Source organism: Macaca mulatta, chromosome 7 (assembly GCF_049350105.2).
Source record: "Macaca mulatta isolate MMU2019108-1 chromosome 7, T2T-MMU8v2.0, whole genome shotgun sequence".
In the NCBI taxonomy this organism is placed as follows: Eukaryota; Metazoa; Chordata; class Mammalia; order Primates; family Cercopithecidae; genus Macaca; species Macaca mulatta.
In genome coordinates, this window is record NC_133412.1 from 146950173 (window position 1) to 146977072 (window position 26900).

General features: G+C 48.1%; 2 protein-coding genes and 1 non-coding gene across 6 annotated transcripts in view; 2 read left to right on the forward strand and 1 right to left on the reverse strand.

Annotated features, from left to right (window-relative positions):
- The window catches only part of MIDEAS (mitotic deacetylase associated SANT domain protein), a 75063-nt gene extending 63045 nt beyond the window's left edge, over positions 1–12018 (reverse strand). For 2 of the 4 annotated variants that reach the window (XM_015144040.3, XM_077937787.1), the window contains exon 1: positions 8749–8855. The gene's annotated coding sequence lies outside the window, so the exon portion shown is untranslated. 4 annotated transcript variants of the gene reach the window in all.
- Positions 4284–26900, forward strand: part of LOC144330367 (uncharacterized) — a 35884-nt gene continuing 13267 nt past the window's right edge. The window contains exons 1-2 of the mRNA XM_077941394.1: positions 4284–9147; positions 10676–10766. Of these exons, the coding sequence (XP_077797520.1) occupies positions 8418–8885 (468 nt within the window). The 5' untranslated portion in view covers positions 4284–8417 and the 3' untranslated portion in view covers positions 8886–9147; positions 10676–10766. The remainder of the gene's footprint in view (positions 9148–10675; positions 10767–26900) is intronic.
- Positions 21640–21743, forward strand: LOC114680053 (small nucleolar RNA U13). Its single transcript, XR_003732127.1, has one exon. It is a non-coding gene; the product is annotated as a small nucleolar RNA U13 (small nucleolar RNA).

Here is a 26900-nt window from a genome sequence, read left to right on the forward strand (position 1 = left end):
CCTGACATGCCTGTCTCCCATGGCCATGGTAGAAGTGGCCAGTCCTCTCCTCTGAGAGCAGGAGCCCCCTGAACACCTTGATATTGACACCTGCAGTACTTAACTACTCTTTGCTTTTGTAGATGTTTGTCTCCCTCACAGACCATGAGCACCTTAAAGCTTCTTTATCTTTGTATCCCCAGTACCAAGTACAGAGCCAAGTACACAGTAAGGGCTCAATAAATGCGTGAGTGAAAGAATGAAGAACCTGATAGAACGCACCTTATAAACCATGATGGGGGCCGGGCGTAGTGGCTCATGCCTGTAATCCCAGCACTTTGGGAGGCCGAGGCAGGTGGATCACCTGAGGTCAGGAGTTCAAGAGTAGCCTGGCCAACATAGTGAAATCCTGTTTCTACTAAAAATACAAAAATTAGCTGAACACAGCAGCATACGCCTGTAATCCCAGCTACTCCGGAGGCTGAGGCAGGAGAACAGGAGAATCGCTTGAACCTGGGAGGTGGAGGTTGCAGTGAGCTGAGATTGCGCCACTGCACTCCAGCCTGGGCAACAAAATGAGACTCTGTCTCGGGAAAAAAAAAACGTGATGGGGAAGGTCACCACTGTTGTGGTTACAGCTACTTTTCTTTTCCTCCGTAACTGGAGAAGTCAGATCCTAAATGCCATGTGGTCAGCACAGCCTCCTTAGAGAGATGGTGGAAGAAATCTTGAACCTTTCCACCACCTCTAGTGCACATGGAAGAGGGGGTCAGGGAGTGGCTATCGGCTTCTAGGTTGTCACAGAGCATGTGCTATGGGGAGGCCATAGAGGAAGCAGACACATCTTGCTGGTTGATTCCTTGCAAGCATCTTGTAGTGGCCTGTAATGGGGAGGCTGGGGAGGGGACATGGAGGGCTAGGCCCCTAGTGTAAAGTGTCTGCTGAACGTGGGCACTGCCCTCTCCCAGCCCCACACCAGGGCTGGGTCAACCCAAGCACAGGTTTTTCATCTGCAATCCTGGATGATATAACCGCAGTTTAAAACCTACTCCATGGATCTCCTCTCCACTGCACCCTGCCCACTTAGTCTAAGAGCCTTTCCTGCTTAATCTTACATGATGATTTCCTAACTTACAGCCCCCATGACCTTCTCATGAGACATAGGACAATGGAATCTCTTCACCTGTTCATTTAACTTATGCAAATTCAAATGGTCAAGCTTAGCAGAGACAGAAGACAAAGGAAGATAGGAGGAAGGAAGAGGTTAGGGAGGTAGGAGGAAAAGGAAAAAAAACAAAACCAAAACTGAAAAAAGCAGAATAGAACAAGAATAGCTGGGCATGGTTGGCGCACACCTGTAATCCCAGCACTTTGGGAGGCTGAGGCAGATGGAGTACTTGAGGTTAGGAGTTCGAGACCAGCCTGGCCAACATGGTGAAACCCTGTGTCTAGTATAAATAAAAAAATTTAAAAATGAGCCGGGCGTGGTGGTGGGCGCCTGTAGTCCCAGCTACTTGGGAGGCTGAGGTTCAAGAATCGCTTGAACCTGGGAGGTGGAGGTTGCAGTGAGCCGAGATTGCACCACTGCATTCCAGCCTGGGCTACAGAGCGAGATTTCATCTCAGAAAAAAAAAAAAGTGCAACTTCTTCCAGAACTAGAGGAGCAGGCTAAGGTGAATTTACGCATCAAGAGCCAGTGTGTCTGTTGCCTACCTGGTGCCCTCCTAAAGGACTTTCAAGGTTAATCTTGATTATATTCTTTTATTTATTCATTTATTTATTTTTTGAGATGGAGTCTCGCTCTGTCTCCCAGGCTGGAGTGCAGTGGCTCCATCTCTGCTCACTGCAAGCTCCGCCTCCCGGGTTCACATCATTCTCCTGCCTCAGCCTCCTGAGTAGCTGGGACTACAGGCGCTGCCACCACACCCAGCCAATTTTTTTGTATTTTCTAGTAGAGATGGGGTTTCACCGTGTTAGCCAGGATGGTCTCGACCTCCCGACCTCATGATCCACCAGCCTCGGCCTTCTAGAGTGCTAGGATTACAGGCGTGAGCCACCGCGCCTGGCCAATTATATTCTTATATTTCATATTACACACTGACTTTAGAATCTGACCCCCAGAAAACGCCACTCCATCAAATTATATTCTCCCAGTGACAGATTCACTCTCGGTTCTTCCCCCATCCCACCCTCTTCCACTTGCTCTAGAGGTGGTGGAAAGGCTCAGGATTTCTTCCACCCTCTCTCCAAGGAAGCTGTGCTGACCACATGCATTTAGGATCTGACTTCCCCAGCTATGGAGAAAAAGAAAAGTGGCCATAGCCGTAACAGTAGTGACCTTCCCCATCATCGTTTATAAGGGACTTTCCCTCGGGTTCTTCATTCTTTCACTCACTCATGCATGGGTGTGACCTATCTCAGGAGCTAGGCTTGAAGCCTCCTGCGGGTAAGGAGCACATGGCACTCTGTTTTGCACACTCATTGTGCCACACACATGGTTGAGAGCACTGCAGCTGTTCCACAAATGCCCGGTGAGGACAGTCAGGCCTGCAGTAACTGGCTGTTCAAGCAGTGCCATGTCTGTGTTCCTGGGCCTTCTCCTGCCTATCTCTTGGGAACCGGGAGCATTCCTCTGTCTTCTTGGTGTTGTTCAACCCATGTTCTGCACTTAGAAAACAGTAAGTAATCTTGTTGGCCAGCTGAGCCTGGGTAGGAAACTTTGGGGGCTTTGATAGCAACTAAGATCCACTAAAACTACAATGAGACAATATAATGGTAAAAGCTATTAAATACACATCCCACTCTCTTAAAGACCTCTTCTTCACCCCCAGGGTTTTTTTTGTTTGTTTTGTTTTGTTGTTGTTTTTTAAGTTTCATCTTTTTAAATCTTTGAGTACTGCCTCAGGGAAACTGAGGAGACGGAGTCCTTCGTTTACAAATAGACCGGCTGAAACTGATGATTATGATGACTAATTATCAATGCAGGATGGCCAGTGGAAATGGAGAATGGGGTTTGTGCCTGACTCTTCCATTCAACAGCTGTGTGAACTTGGAGAAGGAACTTATCCTCTCTAAGCCTCAGTTAAAATGAGAGTTAGCACAGGTTTCCTTCTGAGCTTTAAATCCTTAACCACAGGATTATCAGAGATGCTGTTACTACAGTTACTATAAAACTGGGGCTGGATGATAATAGTCCGTAAGATCCTATCCAGTTCTAAAAGTTGATTATTTTGTAAAATAGCAGATTTGAAAAAATGTTGATTTATTAAATTCAGTGTATACATAACTTATCAGAAATATGTAAATCACAGTTTCACCCTTTTACGTTTATTAATAACTTTCAATTAAAACTGACTTCAGGCCAGCTGCGGTGGGTCATGCCTGTTATCTCAACACTTTTTGAGGTTAAGGAGGCCAAGGCGGGTGGATCACCTGAGGTCAAGAGTTCGAGACCAGACTGGCCAACATGGGGAAACCCTGTCTCTACTAAAAACACAAAAATTAGTCGGGCATGGTGGCAGGCACCCATAATCCCAGCTACTCAGGAAGCTGAGGCAGGAGAATCGCTTGAACCTGGGGTGCAGAGGTTGCAGTGAGCCAAGATCACACCACTTCACTCCAGCCTGGGTGGAATAAAGAAAAGGAATCCACCAGATTCTATTTTTAAATAAAACAAAACTTTAAAAGAATCTAGCTTATACGTGCATTTTATGGTATGCAAATTATTTTTCAAAAAAGAAAGAATCTGGCTTATGAGGCAAGGTTGTGATTAACAGCATGAGGACTGGCTGAAGGCAACACAGTCCTCCTAGCCAAGTCCAATGCTAGGGTTCAGCCAGGATCTCCCTAAAACTCAAGTTTTATAGTTTAGCCTGGTTTTTGTATGTTCAACACCTGTTTGGGCAAAACATGTATCCGGCCAACCAGGACACCTCTCTTTGCCCTCCTCACAATCTTTTTATATATATATTTATATATATATATATGTATATGTATAATTAGTCAGGCATGGTGGTGCATGCCACCATTCTCAGAGATTCTCTGAGAGAGAATCTCTGTCACCCAAGCTGGAGGGCAGTGGCATGCAATCCTCCTACCTCAGCCTCCCAAGTAACTGGGACTACAGGCACGTGCCACCATGCCTGACTAATTTTTTGCATTTTTTGTAGAGAAGGGGTCTTGTCACATTGCCTAGGCCGGTCTTGAACTTCTAGACTCAAGGGATCCTTCCACCTCGGCCTCCCAAAGTGCTGGGATTACTGGCGTGAGCCACCATGCCTGGCTGTCTTCACAAGTCTTGCCTGCAAGTTGGTCCTGCCTCCTTCTATCAGATTGGTTCCTCAGAAAGTCAGGCCAACCCAAGTAAGAAACTGTCTCACCACAGAGCCAGAGCAGAGGCGTAGGGCATCACAGGGCAGGCTGACTGGGACAAAAGGAGCCAGTGCCAAAGCTGGGCAGATACCGACAGTCAGGAAAGGGATGCTGGAAATGGAGCAAAAGAAAGAGGTGCAAAGCCAGGAGGAGCCTGAGAGCGGCTAACAAGCAGAGGAGGCAGGCTTGGCTTAATGTTCAGAATTGAGACCAGGGACCACGGCCTTTGGAGCTTGACTTGGGTGTCCAAGTGGACAAAATCTGATGGCCACTGCTCTTTGTATCAGCATCATAAAACATTTATTGAGACTTGATATGAGTGGGGCACCAGGCCTGGGGATACAAAGATATATAAAACAGGGCTTCCAGTTTAGTTGAAGAATTATAATATTTATTCACCCAAAGGCTCGTTTAAGGAGCTGAACAGGGGATATGATTAAAGTCATGGCCCAAAAGAGAAGGTGAAAATCCTCAGACCAGGACTCAAGGTTTTCCTCAGCACAGGGCCCAGGCTGATGTTGCTGGAGTCCCAGGGGGAGGCCCACAGGGTGGGACAGGGAGAAATTCTCAAGGAGGGGGACACGAACAGGACTGTAAGGGGAGCAGGACTGAGCCAAGTGGATGAGAGAAAGGAGGCATTCCAGTCCTCTGGGGAAGCTGAGAGGTAGGAATTCTTGCCACCAGTAGTTCGGACAAACACACAGAGTGGGTCACCGGGTCAGAGCCGAGGGTTAGGACGGGAGAGCCGCAAAGGTCAGACCCCTGTGGAGAAGGGCCCTGACTGCTGGCCTAGAAGTTTGATCCTTACCATGCAGACAGTGGGGAGCCATTGAAGGTTGCTGAGCAGGAAGGTGACCCTTGCAAAGAGGCATTTTAAGTGAGATTACAGAGCAGGCCTTTATCCGAAGCTTATTCAAAGCCCTGTGTGTATTTCAAGTGGCACTTGAGACAGAAAGTCGTAAAGCGTTTGCCCTGTGTCATGCAGACGAGAAAAAAGAAGGTTTAAGGGGCTCACAAAGAGATGCTTCAGTGAGAACAAGAAATGAAGAGGGGCACATTTTAAAGAACGAAACAAATCTGCAGGACAGAACTGCCAGCCGCGGTGTCTGGAAAACCAGCGCATTCTCACGCGACTGGAATGCCCTCTTTAGCTGGGGGTGTTCAGCCTCCTTTTTTGGGGGTGAGTTGTGATGTCAAAACACTGGGTTGTGGTGTAGGAAGTGGGGTAGCTAGGAAGGGGCAGATGAACGGAAATAGCAATACCGGGCCTGGGCAGCCTCCCTTTGAAGATCACCCTCTCCAGGGCACTCCTGCATCAGCTTCTCTCAGTGGCACGTCAGGGTTTCTGCCAGAGTTGCTGGGTTCCCTAATTACCTCCAATATTTTTTCCTCTTAGAACAATAAAACTGTTTTTAAAATCTCTTGTCAAGTTTTGAATCAGAGCTTTTTCACTGTTGTTCCTAATGGTGCATGGCGAGGCAGTAGGCAGGGCTGCTCGGGCGCCGTGAACTAGGCAACAACTTCAAGTCATAAACCAACGTTTAGGTAAGGTGAAGGAGGAAGTCAGGGTTATGACTCTGTCTCTGTGTAACAACTTCGGGACAAGCTCCCTGAATGCAGAGGCAAAGCTGAGCAAGCCAGGGAAAGGGCCTGAGTTATGCACAAAAATCAGCCAGAGGGAACTGAAGGTGCGGGGCCTGCATGTGGCTCCGCAGCTCCCTGGAGCCTGGCTTCCCTCTTTCTCTGGCCTTTGCAAGGCACCCCTCCCCTCCACTCTCCCAGCCACACTCTGGAGGGCTTTGGGCCACTTTCAGTCTCTGTAAGTTCCACACGAACACAAAGGACGGCAAACTCAAAGCTTTGGGGTCAGAAGGGAAGCTTCCCTCTCCTGCCCCTCAAGACTAGCGCCAGGCACCAGCAGGCCTTCATTATGGCAGTCCTGGTCAGGTGATCCAGCTAACCAGGACCTTCACAGTCAAGATCAGTAAAAACCAAATGTCTCTAGAGCAGAGGGTTGTGCAACCTGTGGTGACTCCTACCATAGTGCTACTTTTGCTCAAACCTCATTCCCCTGTGGCAACTGTAACCATACATGCCAGACTTTCCAGAACTGTCCTGATTTTACATGTTTGTCCTCGAGTTTCTGGAAGCACACAGGTACCTGCCAGGGACTGTGCCCTAATCTTTTGGTTTGACAAACGGTCACTGTGCCTGTGACACACACCTGGCACGAGGCTGCAAAACAGCATTTTTCCTCCAAGTGAAGCTCAGATACTTGGCTGGAAAGAAGGCCAGGCATGGAGAAACTCCAGTGCACTGGAATCATCAGTACCTGCCACTCTGAGAAAAGAGGCTGCCCATGCCCAGAATAAGGTGCTACCACCTAGCCACACAGCAACCTAGCTGGGCTGAGTGCTCCCCATGAGTATCTTCTGCCTAGGACAGGGAGTTATCAGGTTGAGATTTAGAATGTGAAAACAACGGTCCTGCACAAATCCAATACATGCTTTTTTTTTTTTTTTACTGTGTTTTAAATTTCTCTATACAATTATCCCCCTGTAAGGCCCTCACAAGAAACTGCCTTCTTTCCATACTTGCAGGCTTGGCTCCCTTCCTGCAAGGCAGCATGGCAGATGGGAGGATCCCTGCCCTGGTCTGTGCCGCAGTCCCTGCTAAGAAAGTGGGCCTAGGGCTCCTCTGGAGAAAATGTGCATGAGTCACTCCTCTGCCCCTCCCAGACCCAGACCACCAGCACAGACAAAAGTGCCAGCACTTGCACGTTTCCTCTTTGCCCAGAGCACAATAAAGGAATTAGGACCCACCACCTACTAAGTTTCTGCAGCTGACACTTCCAGGCTTAAAGTCTAGCACGCCAGCTCAGTCACACATGGTCTGACGAGTCCTCTTTGCAACTCAGCCCCAACCCAGCCACCCGTGCAATTTTGCCAATTCAAACAGCTTTCCCGTTTAGAGAGGTTGATAGCCATCTCCCATCTCCTTTTCCTGCTGACGTCATCCCACATTTTCTCCGGAGACAAATAAGGGTACAGTTCCTGGGATAGTTTTCAGGCTGCCTAAGATAGGAGTGTAGTGGCCTTCCAAGTCCACCCCACATCTCAGGCTTTGGAGAAGTCGTCAAAAGTGAGAGAGAGGTAAAGAAATAAATCACCTAGCTAGGGTTAAAGGGCAAAAAGAATTTGGAGACTGCAGCTCAGACCCAGATCTATCCTGGGCATTTGCAATGCAAAGCTGCGTTTTGTTAGCCACCACCGAGGTCTTGCACAATAGCCTGTGTATAAACATCCACGCCAACAATGCCTGACTGTGCAATCACGCTGTAATTACAGGCCGGCAGGAAGCTGCTGCTAGGAACTGCACCATTCAACCTCCAGGACACCCCATCTCGAGTCTCCACGGCTCGGACGCACTCTCCTGCACACACCAACGTGTCCCCGCCGCCGCCACTACAGTTGCAGTCTCGCCGCTGGCCCGGGCCGCCAGCCCCGAGTTACTCTGCAGGGATGTCCCAAACTTCTTAGCTGTTCTTTAAAAAAACCCTGCGCCACGAGGCTACCGAGGGCGGCAGGAACCACCATCAAAGTTCCTGCAGCACATTCCTGCAGCCCTTGCAGTTTTAGGAAACAGAAAAGAACGAGATGCCACAGAGTCCGCTGGAAGCGGGTTTCTGAGTTTTATATAGAAAACACTCACATATGTACGTGGGTGTGCTGACAGTTTTTATGGCTAAATTGCAAAGTGTTAGGCCTTAGCGATCACTGTCAGGTTTGGGACGCGGTTGGGGAGGAGGGTGGAGGGGGAATCGGGAGCGATTCATTTCAAGGGGGCTTGGGGGCAATTCCGGTTTGGTTTTCTGGAAATGCGTAGGGGTTGTTTTCCCAAACTTCCGAACTGCTCTGCTCTTCGTCCCAGGGAGGCCGAGCAAATAAAAGTCCGGGGAAAGTTCTTTAACTTCCTTCCTGCGCCCTCGACAAGGGCTGCGAAGAGGAAGAGGTCGTTTCCCAGGGAAGCACCGGGCGGGGGCCGAGAGCTGCGCCCAGCCTGCAGGGATGGAGGCGCTGGGCGGAGGGCTGGCTGCAAACGTAGGCCCCGGAAAGCCCCTTACCCCCCACTCCTTCTCTGGCCAACGGCACCTGGAGCTGGTCCCGCTGCAGCCCTTGCTGTTTGAAGTCCCGCGGCAAAGCGGCGACAACACCGGCGCAGCCCGGCGCCCTGACCCCGGCCGCCGAGCTCCCTCCCTGCAGCGCCCCCGCACCCCGGCGCCCGGCCCAACCCGGCCCGCCACATCCGCGCCCGCGCGGCCCAGCCCGAGCCCCGGAACGATTCCGAGCCCCACGCAGGCGCCCGGTGGCGGGAGGGGGCGCCGAGCCCACGGCTCACCTGCGTGCTGGATCCCCGGGCGGCTCGGAGGGGCGGGGGGCGCAGGCGAGCGCGGCCCGCAGACTCAAACTTTGTTGCTCTCGGGACTGCGCAGTCGTCACTTCCTCGCGGAGCTGGCGGCGCGGCCCGGGCTGTGACCCAGCCGCTCGCGCGGTGGCGCGCCGGGCCCTGCAGCCGCCTGCCCCGCCCGCGCCCCCGGCTCCGCGCGCCCCTTGTCCCAGGCGCCGTCTCCCAGCTCTGCGCGCCCTCAGCTGCGGGGGAGTGGGCAGCCCTGCGCGGCCGGCCGCCTAGCCTGCACCCGCCTGGGAGGGAAGGCTCGCTCCAGCCGCGTCGTTTCCGCGCCCAAGTGCGATCCGGGGACCCGCGCTGGAGTCCCCTGGTCTCAGGCTGGTCTGGAAGGTGGTGGTGGGGTTCAGGGTCCCTGTAAAGCTGGGGTTCCAGGAGAAACACCAGTACACAAACAAAGGGGTTGGGGAGGGGAAAGAAAAAGTTTTTCTGTTTGGTGCTGGGGCTAAAAATGTCATGTCAGAAAGCAGTGTGCGCTGTGTTCTTAAATAATGCCTAAAGTGGGCCTTAAAACAAGGGTCCCAGTCCCCACGTTCTCTCTAAAAGTCTGCATGATGTTCCTTGTCATTTCTACGGGTTATAAGTGAGCAAGACGTTTACCACGTATCACACTTCTGGGGGCTATTTCAGCGCCCAAGCTGAAGCTGGGGCTGCAGCATGGTTTCTGTTCTAATCCTCCCCCGCGATTTCCACCTCTTCCTTTACACTCAACTCACAGAGAATGGAGTCTGATGCATTCTGTTTCATCACCGGTCAAGAGTGACTTAGAGGGTAGGGTGGAGGCATGAGAAGGGCAGCTTCAGGCAATAGTAATCCTGAAATTTATCATTGCTAAAAATAAATGTGTTCACCTTATTAAAAAGTACAACGGAAAGCCACCTTTAGGGTAAGTAGCAACCAAGTAGTTAAACAGCAGTCTTGAAGGAAGAACTCCTGATCCCATAAGGCTGGAGAAAAAACGGGGTTAGCCTTTGCTGGTGAAAACAAAAACAAACAAACAAAAAGACATTCGAAACTGCAGTAAAGGGCTTTCATAACAGAAACATTAGCTTCATTGTAGCTTGTCGTGGAAAACAGGGATCTTTTAATAGGTGGTTCAAAAGCATGTTAGGGCTCAACAATTTTCCTTTTTTCCCCAAATACTGCTTCTCCTAGCACACTGGCCAGATAAAACCTACCCCTTCCAATGCTTCATCTTTTTATGAAAACACAGGAAACCATAGACTTGAGTGAAGGCTTTGTTCAGAAAGGTGGATGTAAGACTGGTGGAAAATGACATTTGGGAAATGATCCCCAGGTCTGTGTTAATCCCTCATGGAAAGCCACAGATTCACCCAAAGATAGGAAATATGAAGATCGAAGCTCTCCTAGCAACATGAAATCCTCCACGTTGCAGCTGCTTCGCCCTAGTTCTGATTTTTACTAAAACATTAATGGCACATCATAAATACAAAATGTGCAATGCAAGAAAAATAATACAGCTTTGAGAAATAAGTGCATCATTAGACTCAATAATTAAACTTCTCTGAAATTCTTCTTACATCACACTGTTGTGGGAAGATGGTGAAGGGATTGCCCATTTCAATTTTGGAATAAATAGAAGTAATTCCTTAGGGCATTCTGCTTAAGGCAACCAATGAGTAGAGAGAATATGTTATCCAGGCTTCTAAAGGCAATCATGTGATACTCCATATTTGCTAAAACAAGAGTTGAATTTTTTTTTGTTCTGTATGTGATTCCAAATTTTCAGTCACAATTTCATGAATATTCAGTATTTCTGCATGCCCAGGAGTAATTAGCAGACAGTGTAAATGTGTGAAGGCCTGACACTTACACATACATTGCTTTTCTCTCTATATAGGGTGGCAGTTGCTGGAGTACCAGGGCACCATGTGGAGGATGTGGTAGACAGCCTCTAAGATGCACCCCCTGCCAATGATCTCTGCCTCCAGGTATTCATACCCTTGTATAATCCTCTCCCTTAAGTGTAAGCTGAATTCATTGACTGAGTTCTGACAAATAGAATATGGCCAGTGATGTGATGTTACTTCTGAGACTAGGTTATAAAAAAAACTGCGGCTTCCGTACTCGGTCCTCTCTATGCCTTTCGCTCTCTCGGAACGCTCACTGTGGGGGAAGCCAACTGCCACGTCCTAAGGCAGCCTGGTAGAAAGGGAGCTAGGCCTGCCAACCACCATTTGAGAGAACCTGGAAAGGGATGCCTCTTCTTCCCCTATATGAATCAAGACTTCAGATAAGACCTTCAACCCCAGCCAATAGCTGAAGGGCCTCCCTCAGGCCCTTCAGGCAGAGGCACCCAGCTAAGCTGCCTGGATTCCTCACCCACAGAAACTATAAGATAATAAATGTTGTCTTAAGCTGCTGTGTTTTGAGGAATTCATTACACGGCCACTAATAAGACAGAGACCAGTAGAGAATCCATGGGGACTCAGTGACAACCCTGCATGGCCTTCCTGATAGAACATGGAAAGGAAAGCAGGGGCCGGAGCCAGATCTAAGCGTAAGACACAAACCCCAAGAACAGAAGGCCCAGCTCTCAGTCCTTTTGCAGAGCAAGGGTCATTCTTGACTTTAAACTAGGTCAGGGGGTGTGGACTCCTGCTCGGTCCCAGGCAGCCCTGGTATTGGGTGTCACCTACCTGACAGCACATGCAGATGTTTTTGTGTCATCAGAATTGACATCTGTCCAGGCATCCTCTTCCTCCATCTCCGGGCATTTACCCTGATCCCTAAGGGCTTGGCCCAAACAGTGGCTGTGGAGTCAGGGCTTCATCCTAGAAGGAGAGTTGGCAAGAAGGGCCTTCAACCCTGGCAGCCAGAAGGGGTAGGCGATTTTGGTTGGGGTGGAAGGTCAAAAAACTAGGAAGAAAGGCTTGTGGTCCTGCTGTTGAAGAGCAAGTCCTGGACTATCACTGATAAGGATCAACTCCACACTGCTGCTAGGGCGAGGGAGAACATTCTGTCCACGTGATGGTGTCTTTCTCTCAGCATCATTTCCTCTCTGGCTGGAACAAATTATTTACTTTTAAAATATAAAACAAAGGTTCAGGAAGCAGGAGAGATGTCATACTCAATCCCTGACCAGGGCAGGCATCTACTTGTGATTGCCCCCACGGCTCCCTCGCTTCAGTCAATCCAGTACAAGCCAGCAATTGTAGAGGCCGTTTCTGTTTTCCCTCCAGAGACACTAGGCTCTGATTTTTCTCATGTACAGTGGCCGCAGCTGCTGTGTTGCCATGCCGTCATCCGGTTGCTATGACTTGTGAGGTTGTGGATGTGCCAGAACGTGAATCTATTAATTTAACAGGAACTAGGCTCAGCACATATATTCCTTGTTAGGTCATTTGCTTTGCTACCTAAACCACATCCAATGTGTTCAGCAATGGGCATGTTTCCTAGAGTCTGGCTTTGCAAGAATGCCAAATGCCCCAAATTTTGAGTCTGCACAGTCAGTTTTATATAATTAAATTACTGTGGAGGACAGAAAGGCATTCTAGCATGGGGATGCAAACACATCGTTTCAGGGAAAAAAACCAAGGAGGGGGGAAATGGTTAAAGTCGCTGGTCCTAGTTCTTTATGCATTTAGGTCCTCTCTGCAGGAGGCGGATATACTCCTATCCATAGGAATTCCTCCCTGAGCCCGGTTGCTCACTGCCAAGGTCTGCGCTCTCCAACACCACACTAGGCATCATGTGGCACCATAGAGGGGAAGTACCATCCTTTTCTGTTGTGTTGAGCACATAGACAGACATTGTCTTTTTTTTTTTTTTTTTTTTTTTTGGAGACAGAGTCTCACTCTGTCTCCCAGGCTGAAGTACAATGGCATGATCTCAGCTCACTGGAACCTCTGCCTCCTGGGTTCAGACAATTCACCTGCCTCAGCCTCCCAAGTAACTGGGATTACAGGTTCCCGCCACTACGTCCAGCTAAGTTTTGTATTTTTAGTAGAGACAGGGTTTCACCATGTTGGTCAGGCTGGTCTTGAACTCCTGACCTCAGGTGATCTGCCTGCCTTAGCCTCCCAAAGTGCTGGGATTACAGACATGTGCCACCATGCCCAGCTCAGACAGGCATTTTCCACTCACTTCTTCAGTTAACACTCACTGGATGTCTATTACTGTGTATGCTAGGGATGCAAAGATGAAAAGAACAAAGTCCCTAGTGGGAGAGAATGACATACATTGCAATGCAGTATGAGAAGTATTCGAGTTGAGCTTTGCAGAGAGCACTATGAGATCTCAGAGAAGGGGGAAAGTAAGTCTGTCTCAGGAGAGGGGTTATGGGTCAGCACCAGGGTGTTTCTTTTTACAAAAAGAGAATATATTAAAACTTAACTTTTTGCATTGCATTAAGTATTGCATGCAATATTGGTTGTATTGCATTAAGTAATAATAAGTATTGTTTTGTGTAGCATTTGTTTCAATTATGTACTATATAGGTACATTCGTGCAGTGTCAGAATGTAAAACAAATTTCCTAGATTCAGATAAAGAAGTGTGAAAGTTCTGGGTTTAGAGACTGATAAATAAGGCTGGGTGTGGTGGTTCATGCCTGTAATCCCAGCACTTTGGGAGGCTGAGGTAGGTGGATCACCTGAGGTCAGGAGTTGGAGACCAGCCTGGCCAGCATGGTGAAACCTTGTCTCTACTAAAAATACAAAAATTAGCTGGCCATGTTGGCACATGCCTATAATCCCAACTATTCAGGAGGCTGGGGCAGGAGAATTGCTTAACCCGGGAGGCAGAGGTTTCAGTGAGCTGAGATCGTGCCATTGCACTCCAGCCTGGGCAACAAGAGCAAGACTCCATCTCAAGAAAAAAAAAAGAGGGGGAGAGAGAGAGAGAGAGAGATAAAGTGATAAATAACTACCACACACTGAACGCCTTCGATAGGCCAGGCATCAGGGTGTTGGCGTCCCACTGTATAGCTGAAGAGGTTAGCTATGACTTAAGAGATATTCCAAATCCTTCCAGATTCTCCCTCCTTAGTAAAGCAAAGGCCATGCCTGAATGACCAGCTCCTGGAGTCCTCTCTTAGCAGAGCAGAGGCCATTTCCACCAGAACAGCAAGGCCAACTCTAATATAGAGATAGAGAAAGCCCTAAGATAGATAGAGAGAACCTAAGATGGAGAAAGCCCCACTCCCTTTCTGGCCTGCTGGCAGGTAGGAAGGGTAAGGAGAGAGAAGAGGGTCAGAAGGGTCTCATGCTTATTCCTCCTCTCCAGGTCTTGGATGGGGTCTGGACAGGTGCACTGCCTAATGAGTGGTACTCCGTACACAGAGGGGGCTCTCACCCAGCTCCCCACTAGGGACTCTGGGAGGAACCTGTATCCAAGGCTGTTTTATGCCCAACCAGGGGCAGCCATGCCAAAGTGAACCTGGCAGTAAAAACCCGAGTAGGCAGAGAGAAGCTCTGAGGCTGAGCTCTCCTGAGTCCCCCTGATTCTTGCATGGCATGGATATCACGTTGGGAACCAGCAGCCTGCTGTGTGTGGGACAGCCCTGATGGGGCAAGGTGACCCTACAGCAAGCTCAGAGGAGGTCAGGGGTCTGTACCACTGAGAACAGAGGGAGAAATGAGCATCAAGTTGCAATGGGGAGGAACCAGTGTTGGAGGGAGGGGGTCGGCTTTGCTAAAGAATGAACCACAAGTTTGCATAGCAGAGCAGCAAGGCCTGAAGAGTAAGCAGAAACCAAGAGGACAAGGCAGCTTGGTATGGGGGCTTAGGAACAAGGATTCAGGATGGTCCACAGGCTGCCTGGCTGCAAGGCCCATCTCTGTCATATACTATCTGTGTGACCTTGGACAGGTTACTAATCTTTTTGTGCCTCAGTTTCCTTATCTGTAAGACAAGGATGATAATAACAATTGTACATATTTGATAAGGTTGTTATGAGAATTAAATTAGTTTGTAAAGCTCTTACATATAAGCGTTCTATAAGCATCAGTTAAACAAGTAAATCATTCACCAGACAATAGGATTCTATATGGATAGCAACATCCTATGTCTCCCACACCCTCAAGTTGGACTGTCAGTTAAAAATTCCCGCAACCAGCCAGGCACGGTGGCTCATGCTTGTAATCCCAGCACTTTGGGAGGCCGAGGCAGGCGAATCATGAGGTCAGGAGTTTGAGACCAGCCTGGCCAACATGGTGAAACCCTGTCTCTACTAAAAATACAAAAAATTGGCTGGGCGTAGTGGCGGGCACCTGTAATCCCAGCTACTCGGGAGACTGAGGCAGTAGAATCGCTTGAACCTGGGAGGTGGAGGTTGCAGTGAGCCGAAATTGCGCCACTGCACTCCAGCCTGGGTGACAGAGCAAGACTCCGTCTCAAAAAAAAAAAAAAAGAAAAGAAAAAAAATTCTCCCAACCATCATCTGCTCATGGGGAGGACTGGATCAGTTATAGACTGCACATTTAAGATGTAATCTACATTATGGCCAGGCGCAGTGGCTCACACCTGTAATCCTAGTACTTTGGGAGGCTGAGGCGGGTGGATCACCTGAGGTCAGGAGTTGGAGACCAGCCTGACCAACATGGGGAAACCCCATCTCTATTAAAAATACAAAAAAATTAGCCAGGTGTGGTGGCCCATGCCTGTAATCCCAGCTACTTGGGAGGCTGAGGCAGGAGAATCACTTGAACCTGGGAGGCAGAGGTTGCAGTGAGCCGAGATCATGCCATTGCACTCCAGCCTGGGCAACCAGAGTGAAACTCCATCTCAAAAAAAAAAAAATAATCTAAATTAAAAGGCTTGACCCTCCCCAAACACAGTCCAACTGGGAAGACAGACACAGCAAGTCTTTACATTTACTTACCTCCGGTTGTCCAAAAGTAATTCAGAAGGGAACTGCAGTAGGCAGAATAAAGATCTTCCCCCAAATGTTCATATTCTAATAAATATGGGAATATGGTACGTTTCATGACAAAAGGGAAATTAAGGTTGCAGATGCAATTAAGATTTGCTAATTAGCTGACCTTAAAATAAAGCAGTTATTCAACCAGACTTCCCTTCCCCAAAAAATAAATGCATAAAAAATAAAGCGATTATCTTGGATTATCCAAGTAGGTTCATTATAATCACAAGGGTCCTTAAAAGTGGAACCAAGAGGCAGAAGAGGAATCAGAGTCAGAGGAAAGTGTGATTATGGAAGAATGAATGGTTGAAGACATACAGCATTGCTGGCTTTGAAGACGGAGAAAAGGGGTCATGACCCAAGAAATACAGATAGTTTCTGGAAGCCAGAAAAGGCAGGGAAACAAATTCTCTGGAACCCTAGAAAGGAACACGATCTAGCCAGCACCTTGATTTTAGCCTGGTAAACTTGCATTGGATTTTTGACCTACAGAACTGCAAGGTAAAAAGTCTGTGTTGTTTTTTTTTTTTTTGAGACGGAGTCTAGCTCTGTTGCCCAGGCTGGAGTGCAGTGGCCGGATCTCAGCTCACTGCAAGCCCCGCCTCCCGGGTTCACGCCATTCTCCTGCCTCAGCCTCCCGAGTAGCTGGGAGTACAGGCGCCCGCCACCTCGCCCAGCTAATTTTTTTTTTTGTATTTTAGTAGAGACGGGGTTTCACCGTGTTAGCCAGGATGGTCTCGATCTCCTGAACTCGTGATCCGCCCGTCTCGGCCTCCCAAAGTGAGTCTGTGTTGTTTTAAGCTGCCAAGTTGGTGGTAATTTGTTACAGTAGCCATATACAACTGTGGTAATTTGTTATAGTAGCCATAGAAAATTACCCCAGGGATGTCTTCTAAATGTGGTGTTCTCTGTGAAGTGTCTATGCCAGGTATTAGAAGCCCTGGTTTTTATATAAGAGCCTGAGCAGAAAGTCAAACTAGGTGGGCCAAGCAATGTCCCAGGATGCTAGGTCACCAGAAGGTTTCCAAAGTAACAAGCCACTAGAAAGTCAATGGCTTGAGTCCCAAACTCTGAAACAGTCTACTTTTTTTTTTTTTTTTTTTTTTGACATGGAGTCTCACTCTGTCACCCGGGCTGGAGTACAGTGATGCAATCTTGGCTTACTGCAACCTCTGCCTCCTGGGTTCAAGTGCTTCTCCTGCCTCAGCTAATTTTTTTAAGTTTTTTTTTTTAGTAGAGACGGGGTTTCACCATGTTGGCCGGGCTGCTCTCGAACTCTTGACCTTCAGTGATCTGCATGCCTTGGCCTCCCAAAGTGCTGGGATTACAGGCGTGAGCCACCATGCCTGGCCGTGAGACAGTATCTTGAAAGTACAATCTGATTGCGGGCCCCTGGCTTAGGGATAAACTCTAATTCACAAATTCTTTCTTGAAGCTTCTTCTCAGACTTGTTAGCCTCGCAGGCCACAAAATGTGGAGGCCAAGTGTAGAAATGGTTAACAAAAGTAAACAGGAGTCAGCTCTCCAAAGCTGCTGTGGAAATTCTGTGCGTTTGACGATCACAGGAGCCCAGCAAGGCTGTACAACCACTCAGAGTGTGTAAATCAGTCTTTCATAATGGATAGAAAAACACAAATCCAAGCATCAAGGCAACCTGCATGGCATTTCTGGGACCAGACTGGCCAGCTGTGCTGGAGCCCGGTTCTTTCACCCCACACAGTGTGCTTTTTCTTGTCTGAGATAGGTCACTATTTATTGGTGGGCACAGCTCAAAAGTTAGAGCCCACTGCACAGTGGGGAGGAAGTATTTTCACAGTCCTCTGCCAGTAATACATGTTGGTCCTGGGACATCAGTCTTAGCATAACGTGGGAGGTATCATTTGGGTTCATAGACCAAGAGGTTGCTAGGCATTCATGAGATTACTTTAGGGCCCACAGCTGCTTTTGGGAAGAAGGAAGTCTTCCTCTTCTGGGTGTGGTACTATCTGGGGATTACAGCAACCAGGTGTGTGGCAGTATATAGACTCCATAGGGGACTGCAGATCTTCAGGGATCTTCATGAACTGAAATTCTTCACAATAGCACCAAGGAATTTCGTAAAAGCTTTAGTTTATGGATTGTTTGGACAGGGCAAAAGACTCCATGATCCCTCTAATTTATCCCCTTTTACTTCCCGATTCCAAATAGAGGTCTTCAGGAGGCAATGAGCTAGAAGGACCTCTTTGGATAGTCAGCTTTATATTTATATTATTTATATTTATATTTATATTTATATTTATATCTAGAGCAGCCCACCACATCTGCGGGAACATCTCTGGTTCCCACATCACTCTTTTAGAATCATCAGCTAAGGATATCCCACTCGAATGGCCTTTGCCCTGTACCATTGTGCTCGGCCTTGTTTTACTGACATAATTTTTGCTCTTTGCTCCCAGTTGGAGGGTGTGGCCACTGACTCACCTACCAGGAACTCATTGCCTGAGTCCAGTCAACAGGTTAACTCCCATCTGAGTTGATTGCAAAGAGCCTGAGGACCCATGGAATGCCACAGAATTCCTCTGTGGACCACATCCCAGGTCCTGGTATGGTTCCAGCAGTATCTCTGAGCTCCTGTCCTCAGTTGCTTTGGCTTTTCTTTAGCCTAAGAATTTATTCTTCTCCAGGCAGAGGAATAAAACGAACAGCCATTATTCCTGACAGCCAGAGGCCTGGATTCAAGGTCTTGGTTATAGACACAAAATATCTGCCTCAGATGTGGACCCCACATAACAAATAACATCTTCCTTCATGGCCCATGTAGTCCTCATTTCAGATGAGAGACTAGACCAAGTCAGGAATCTTGGTGACTACATCATGGTGACTGTTAGATCTTACCACATTTATTTTAGGTATTAATAAACATGATGCAAGAGATGAGTGAACATCCCACAACCAACTGCAGTGTGGCCACCCTGGATTCTCCCAGCATGCGTGATTTTCAGGAAGCAAATAAAATTTGGAAGGTTGTATTCTTTCTCCCAACTGTGAATTTATGGAGCTTCTAGGGTTTTCTTTTTTTTTTTTTTTTTTTTTGAGACGGAGTCTCGCTCTGCCGCCCAGGCTGGAGTGCAGTGGCCGGATCTCAGCTCACTGCAAGCTCCGCCTCCCGGGTTCACGCCATTCTCCTGCCTCAGCCTCCCGAGTAGTTGGGACTACAGGCGCCCACCACCGCGCCCGGCTAGTTTTTTGTATTTTTTAGTAGAGACGGGGTTTCACCGTGTTAGCCAGGATGGTCTCGATCTCCTGACCTCGTGATCCGCCCGTCTCGGCCTCCCAAAGTGCTGGGATTACAGGCTTGAGCCACCGCGCCCGGCCCGCTTCTAGGGTTTTCTAATAGCTATGCAAAGGAATGATTTGAATTGTCTAAACCCGGTCAAGACTGTGAATTGAGGGCTATATACAGCAAAAAATAAGACACGTGCCGGGCACAGTGGCTCACACCTGTAATCCCAGCACTTTGGGAGGCTGAGGCGGGCAGATCACGAGGTCAGGAGATCGAGACCCTCCTGGCTCACATGGTGAAACCTCGTCTCTACTAAAAATACAAAAAATTAGCTGGGTGTGGTGGCGGGTGCCTGTAGTCCCAGCTACTCGGGAGGCTAAGGCAGGAGAATGGTGTGAACCTGGGAGACGGAGCTTGCAGTGAGCCGAGATGGCACCACTGCACTCCAGCCTGGGTGACAGAGTGAGACTCCGTCTCAAAAAAATAAATAAATAAAAAATAAATAAGACACTTGCCAAAATCCACAAGCAAGCGTCCAAATGCTCTTTCCATAACTGAAACCAGTAAGAATCAATATAGAACCGAAAGCACTAGTGGACTTGGGCTTCTGGTTCTCCATCTTCCCCACCCTGTGCCTTCCAGTATGGCAGAGAACCGTGAGCTCACTTCCCATAGACTGCAGGTACATAATGCTTGTTGGAAGACAGTTCTCCGTGGGTCTCTTCCATGTCTGCATGCCTTGCGAGCAGAGTCACTGCCCTTTGTTTCAGACCAACTTTTTAGGAGAGCTTCTTTCCCAGAGCAAAGTAAAGCATGCTTACTATCCATTAGCTAAGATTCTGAGCACCGTGCTTCAGCTCACACCTAGGCGGAGGCGGGAGGATTGCTTGAGCCCAGGAGTTTGAGGTTGCAGTGAGCTATGACTGCCTGGGCAATAGAGCAAGATGCTGACTCGAAAAAAAAAAAAAAGAGAGAGATTCTGCTTCCCCAAGCTTAAAGCTAGGCTCTCTTGTGATATGCCTTGCTGTGTGTACAGATGTCACCTGGCCCCCTTTGCATTGCCTTTGGGAACTGGGACTCAGGAAACAAGCACAAGAAAATGTCAATATTTTTGCTATTGCTATTTCTATGAGCAAATAAGACCTTTTGTTTCAGACACACCTAGAAGTCTTCTGTCTTCTGCCAGCATCCATGAAACTGAGACAGGCTCACTTATTAGCTTGCAAGTAGGATAAAATCTTAAACCCTCCACAGTTCGTGAGAAGCTCTCATTTCTTTCTCATATAACACACTCCTTCAATCCACCAGTGAATTCCCCTCACCTCTGTGATCCTTAAAGCCACCTAGGCAGTTTAGGTCAAGGGGAAACTACTCACGTAGAAGTGAGAACGGACCAAATTAAAGAGCAAGACTGAAGCTGAACCAGGACCTGGTGACAGGGCTGAGATATCCGGAAGTTTGGTTTAAGGCTGAGACCGGAGAAAGGTCATTGTAATTCTGGGCTGTTTATAGCTATATTGTTGGTTGTATGTTCTAGCTGATTGACTGACAGGCAATTCTAAACATGCTTAAGTGAACAAACTTGTTGGTTTTCTCGTCTGTAAAATGAAATGAGTTAGATTAGATTGTTTCTGGTGTGCCTTCTAGCTGTAAAATTTGTGCTTTATAAATCTGTAACAGGGCTGCCTAGCACACACATCAGGCACTTGACCTAATTTAAAATAATGATTGCAAAGAGGACTATGACGTAGTGGAAAGGACATAGCATTAGCAGTTAAGAAGCCTGAATTCTAGGCTTAGTCTGCCACTACCTAGCCGTGTTTCACTGGGCAAGTCACTTAAATTACCTGGAGGAGGCACGTGGGGATGTAGACTTAAGATGATTTTGGGTGGCTCAGAGATGTGGCATTAAATTATATATTGAAAAAGTAATTTTTCTTTTCAGTTTTCTTTTTGTTTTTCTGATTATGTTAAAGAGAGAGTCTCAGTTTAGTGCTGGTGTGTCTTCAACAACTCTTCAATACTTCCCATCCTCCCTTTTTGGCAAAGAGAGAAGTCTCAAGCTCAGATACTTCACAGGCAGCACTAGCTAGATAGCATTTAATAACATTGCCCAGCTCTCTTTACTTTATTTTTGTTTTGCCTTCCATTTGTGGCAAATAATTCAGGTTTTCCACTTATGAGAATGATGCAAAGTTTCCTTTAAAAGTAACTTAATTATGAAAATGTTCTAAAATTGATTGTGGTAATGTTGCACAATTCTGTGAATATACTAAAAAAAAAAAAAAACCCACTGAATCATAAGCTTTATATGGGTGAGTTGGATGGTATGCAAATTACATCCCCACAAAGCCATTTTAAAAAGTAAATTGAGGCCAGGCACGGTGGCTCACGCCTGTAATCCCAGCAGTTTGGGAGGCCAAGGTGGGAAGATCACTTTAGCCCAGGAGTTTGAGACCAGCCTGGGCAACATAGTGAGATCCTGTCTCTACAAAAAATAAAAAAAAATTAGCCAGGCATGGTGGCATACTCCTCTAGTCCCAGCTACTCAGGAAACTGAGGCAGGAGGCTCACTTTGAGCCTGGGAGGTCTAGGCTGCAGTGAGCTGTGATTGCACCACTGCACTCCAGCCTGGGTAACAAAGTGAGACCCTGTCTCAAAAAAAAAAAAAGTAAATTGGTATCCTTTTGTAGTTCATAAGCGTGACAATTGGCTTTTCACTTTCATCTGTGAGATGTGCCTAACTCAAACCTTGTTATATTGTCAGCACATTACCCATCTGATGTGGGGAAAAAAAAGAAAAAGAAAAACATACATTGGAACCAGATATGTGCCTGTCGTCATAGCTACCCGGGAGCCTGAGGCAGGTGGATCTCTTGAAAAGGCTGTAGTGTGCGATGATCACAGCTGTGAATACTAGCCATTGCACTCTAGCCTCAGCAACATAGTGAGACCCCATCTTTTATTTATTTACTTATTTTTGAGACGGAGTTTCGCTCTGTCACCAGGCTGGAGTGCAGTGGTGATCTTGGCTCACTGCAACCTCCGCCTCCCAGGTTCAAGCAATTCTCCTGCCTCAGCCTCCTGAGTAGCTGGGATTACAGGCAAGCACCACCATGCCCAGCTAATTTTTGTACTTTTAGTAGAGATAGGGTTTCACCATGTTGGCCAGAATGGTCTCAATCTCTTGACCTTGTGATCCGCCTGCCTCGGCCTCCCAAAGTGCTGGGATTACAGGTGTGAGCCACCAAGCCCGGCCTTTTTTTTTTTTTTTTGAGACAGAGTTTTGCTCTGTCACCCAGGCAGGAGTGCAGTGGCATGATCTTGGCTCATTGCAACCTCTGCCTCCCGGGTTCAAGTGATTCTTGTGCCTCAGCCTCCCAAGTAGCTGGGATTGCAGGCATGCACCACCATCCCCGGCTAATTTTTGTATTTTTGGTAGAGACAGGGTTTCACCATGTTGACCAGGCTGGTCTCAAACTCCTGACCTCAAGTGATCTGCCCACCTCAGCCTCCCAAAGTGCTGGGATGACAGGTATGAGCCACCCGCACCTAGCCCCATCTCTTAAATAAAAGAATACATTGATTAATGTAAAAAAGGGACTAATTTAAATAAAATATTAAGCAAAAAATAGTATAGGTACAGTTGATATTGAAAAAGTTGTGCAGAAGATGCAAGACTACAGTTTGGAGAAACAATGCAATGTGAAGTTCGAAATGTTTCTTAACTCTCTGACCCTGATTCCTGGCCTGCTAAATGAAATGGTGATATTTCCCTGGATTTGTTAAAAGGCAGCCTCAGCCTAAGGTCCTGCACATGGATGGTTTCTGATGAAGGAGGATAGTTGATGAATTGACTGAGCTCCCACCCTGGTGCCAGGCCCTGGGCTTTCAAATGTTAACTCTGCATCCTCACAATAACTCCACTGCAGGAGCTAGTGGTGCTATTCCCATTCAGCAACCCCTGGGGAGTAGTTGTTGTTTATTCTCATTTTACAGATGAATGAGCTATGGCTCAGAGAGGTTAAGTAACTTACCTGAAGTCACAGAGCTAGTGAGTGGCTCAAGGATGAGATTCAACTCATGACTCTGACTTCAAAACTCCTGCTCTTTCCCTTTCACCACATTGCCCCCTCTTCACCCAGCCTGATTAAACAATCCACCTGTCCAGCCTGGGCAACATGGCAAAACCCCATCTCTACCAAAAATACAAAAAATAGCCAGGCATGGTGGTGCATCCCTGTGGTCATAGCTTCTCAGGAGGCTGAGGAGGGAGGATCACTTGAGTCTGGGAGGTGGAGGTTGCAGTGAGCTGAGATCGTGCCACTGCACTCCAGCCTGGGTGACAGAGTGAGACCACATCTCAAAAACAAAACAAAACAAAACAAACAAACAAAAACAGAATCCACCTGCCATGGAAGGGGGTGTTTAGGACCAGGGAGGAGGAGGGACACAGAAGGAACTCCATCCCTTTCTCGAAGCTGAGCATCCTCGGTCTGGCTGCCAGCCTGAGGGACTCGCCTTTCTGGTTCTGGTTTCCCATTGTCTCCCCTGTCCCCAGTTGTTCGATGGAAAATTCTCTTTCTTCATCAGTCCCCCCAGGGCTGGAGTCCTTTCCTGCTGCAGGGTCCACGCCAACTCCTGCTGGGTTTTTCTCCTCCCGTCTCCTCACCTGTTCAGACTTTGGCCAACTGCCTGGCATTGGGCCATTGCTGACCCTTGACCCTCTGAGGCTCGGCTGGTATCTTGGTCCCCACGAATCTTCTGGTTTGATGGTGAGCTCCCCTCCAATGAAATAATCAAACTAGGCTACTTGTCTCTCCTGCCACTGCCAATCACCTCTTTGGGCCACCATCATCTCCGGAGTGGGCACCCAGCATGCCCTCCAGCCTTGCGTGCCTTCATTCCTTTAACTAGTGTGGTTCAAAGTGAGTTTACTGAGGTACAACTTGATTAGGAAACTCTCTGCTTATCCTTAAGCATCTCCCCACTGCCCTGTGGATAAAGTCTTGACTCCTTAGCCTGGATTTAAAGACCTTTGTGAACTGGTACTTCCTGTACCTTCCAGCCGCTTCTCTCCCCAGTCTTCTCTTCATCCCAGACAAGCCAGTCATTTGATACTGATTACAGTCCCTGAAGGCTTCTAGATGTCCTTGACACACAGTTGGTACTCACTAAATAGTAATTAACTCACTATGGCCTCTTGCCGCCAGTCTTTGTACGTGCTGTTCCTTCAGTCTGGAATGCCCTTTCCTCCCCTGTTCTCCCAATTCTGCCTGGTTGTTTTGGACTCCGCTCACATGTGATCTCCTCAAGGAAGCCTTCCTTGCCCTCCCATGTCAGGTACCTCTCTCTGTGCTACGATAATACCCTGTGCTGTCCTCTGGAAGCACAGGCCCTAGAGTCTAACTTCCTGGATTTACTTACTTATTTGTTTATTTTTGAGACAGGATCTCACTCTGACACCTAGGCGGAAATGCAGTGACATAATCAGGGTGCACTGCCACCTCTGCCTCCTGGGCTCAAGCGATCCCCCCACCTCAGCCTCCCAAGTAGCTGGGACTACAGGTGCGCACCACCATGCCTAATTTTCTGTTTGTTTTATAGGGACAGGGTCTCGCCATGTTGCCCAGGCTGGTCTTGAACTCCTAGCCTCAAGCAATCTGCCTGCCTTGGCCTCTCAAAGTGATGGGATTACAGGCGTGCGCCACCGCACCCAGCCTGGATTTAAATTCTTGGTATGCTATGTGCCCCAGCTGTGTGACATTGGGCAAGTCACTTAACTTCTCTGTGCCTCTGTTTCCTCATCTGTAAGATGGAATAATAATAATATCTACTAATACGGTTTCTGTAAGGATTATATGAAACAATGCAGCCTCAACGGCTTAGTGCAGAGTCTGGCATATAGTGAACACTCCATAAATGTTAGCTATTATTATTCTAGCCCACATCATAATCTATGGTAGATACCAATTCCCTGCTTTGTCTTCCTCATTCTAAGCTCCTTGGGGGCAGGGAGTATATCTCATTTACCATTAAATCTCTGGGTGCCTCTCTTAGAACCTGACACATATGGTGCTCAATACATATTTATTTATTTTATTTATTTATTGAGACAGAGTCTTGCTCTGTCGCCCAGGCTGGAGTGCAGTGGCACAATCTCTGCTCACTGCAAGCTCCGCCTCCTGGGTTCACACCATTCTCCTGCCTCAGCCTCCTGAGTAGCTGGGACTACAGGCACCCGCCACCACCCCTGGCTAATTTTTTTGTAGTTTTAGGAGAGACGGGGTTTCACCATGTTAGCCAGGATGGTCTCGATCTCCTGACCTTGTGATCCGCCCGCCTCGGCCTCCCAAAGTGCTGGGATTACAGGTGTGAGTCACCGCACCTGGCCCTCAATACATATTTATTGAATGGATGAATGAATGAATGTATATCTCACTTCTTGGTTTAGCTCAGCAGACTTTACCTAATCCTGAAGTTCTTTCTCGATTCCCAAGACCAGTTTTCCTTGCTCTGGCCTGGGCAGGTCACAGCCCAGATCTTGTTTATGGCATTTGAATTTCAGATCTACATAACTGGTCTCAACATAAGACAGACATCCCCCCAGGTAGCATATAAGAGGAGTGGCTCATAGTTTGGTAGAAATGCCCTCTCAGCACCTCCACCTTCCTTTGCTCTAATTTGTCATGATGAGGCATGGGCAGCAGTCACACAGAACAGGCCATTCCTCCTCTCAACGAGGGTTTGCAGGGCCAGGCCCTGTTGGGTGCCGAGGATGCCAGGGAAAATAGGGTATGAGCCCTGTTTCCGGAGCTTCCTGAGGAGTGGCTGGCTCCAGATCTGGCTGCCCAGGCGAGGAGACAGGCAGTTCCGGTGCTGGGTACACACAACCCATGTCAGGATGTGACCAAAGCATGGGACTGGGAACCAGGGCAGGAAGGCAGGACCAGGAACTCTGGTTCATAGGATCTGGAGCAAGTCAAAAGTGAGGGAGGGCAGGAGGTGAGCAACTCTGAGAAGCGGCTGAGTGGAGCCTGGCAGAGGTCAGAGTCTATTAGGCGAGGTCCTCCCAGGTCTAGTACCATCAGGGAGGAGAGCACTCCCAGTGCAGGGGTTGTTGTCAGCCTTGCTCTTTTTTATTTTCCTTCCTGTCTCTGTGGAGGAGCTAGAAGGCAGAGAGAAAGTCACTCAGGACTTCTCATCCCAGAAGTAAAGATGAGGAAAGCAGCAGCAGCAGCCACAGGCCAGTATTCCAGAGCAGCTTTGGGTTCCTGTCAAGACCTGCTTTGAGAAGGAGGTGGCTGTGGGGCTGGAGGGCCGGGCCTGTTCCTGAGCTGGCTGCTGGCAGCACAGCAATGAGGCAACATTAAGAACTGCGACATGAGACCCAGTCCTGCTACTAAACCAACTGTGTGGACTTGCATAAGTCACTTCACCCCTTGGGCCTCCATTTCTCCACTTTGGAAAGGAGTGTTGGGACGATGTGAAGGGTTTGCAACATTCTAACATGAAGACTTCGTTTTGAAAGCACAACATTTCAAAGAGTCCACATGATAGTAGTGTTCATTTTGGCATCTGTTGATTTAAAAAATACAAAATTAGGCTGGGTGTAGTCGCTCATGCCTGTAATTCCAAAACTTTGGGAGGCCGAGGCAGGAGGATCACCTGAAGTCAGGAGTTTGAGACCAGCCTGGCCAACATGGTGAAGCATCGTCTCTAATAAAAATACAAAAATTAGCTGGGTGTGGTGCCACATGCCTGTAATCCCAGCTACTCGGGAGGCTGAGGCAAGAGAATCATTTGAACCTGGGAGGCAGAGGTTGCAGTGAGCTGAGATTGTACCACTGCACTCCAGCCTGGGCAATAGGACAAGACTCCATTAAAAAAAAAATACAAAATTAGGCATGGTGGTGTTTGCCTGTAGTCCCATCTATTTGAG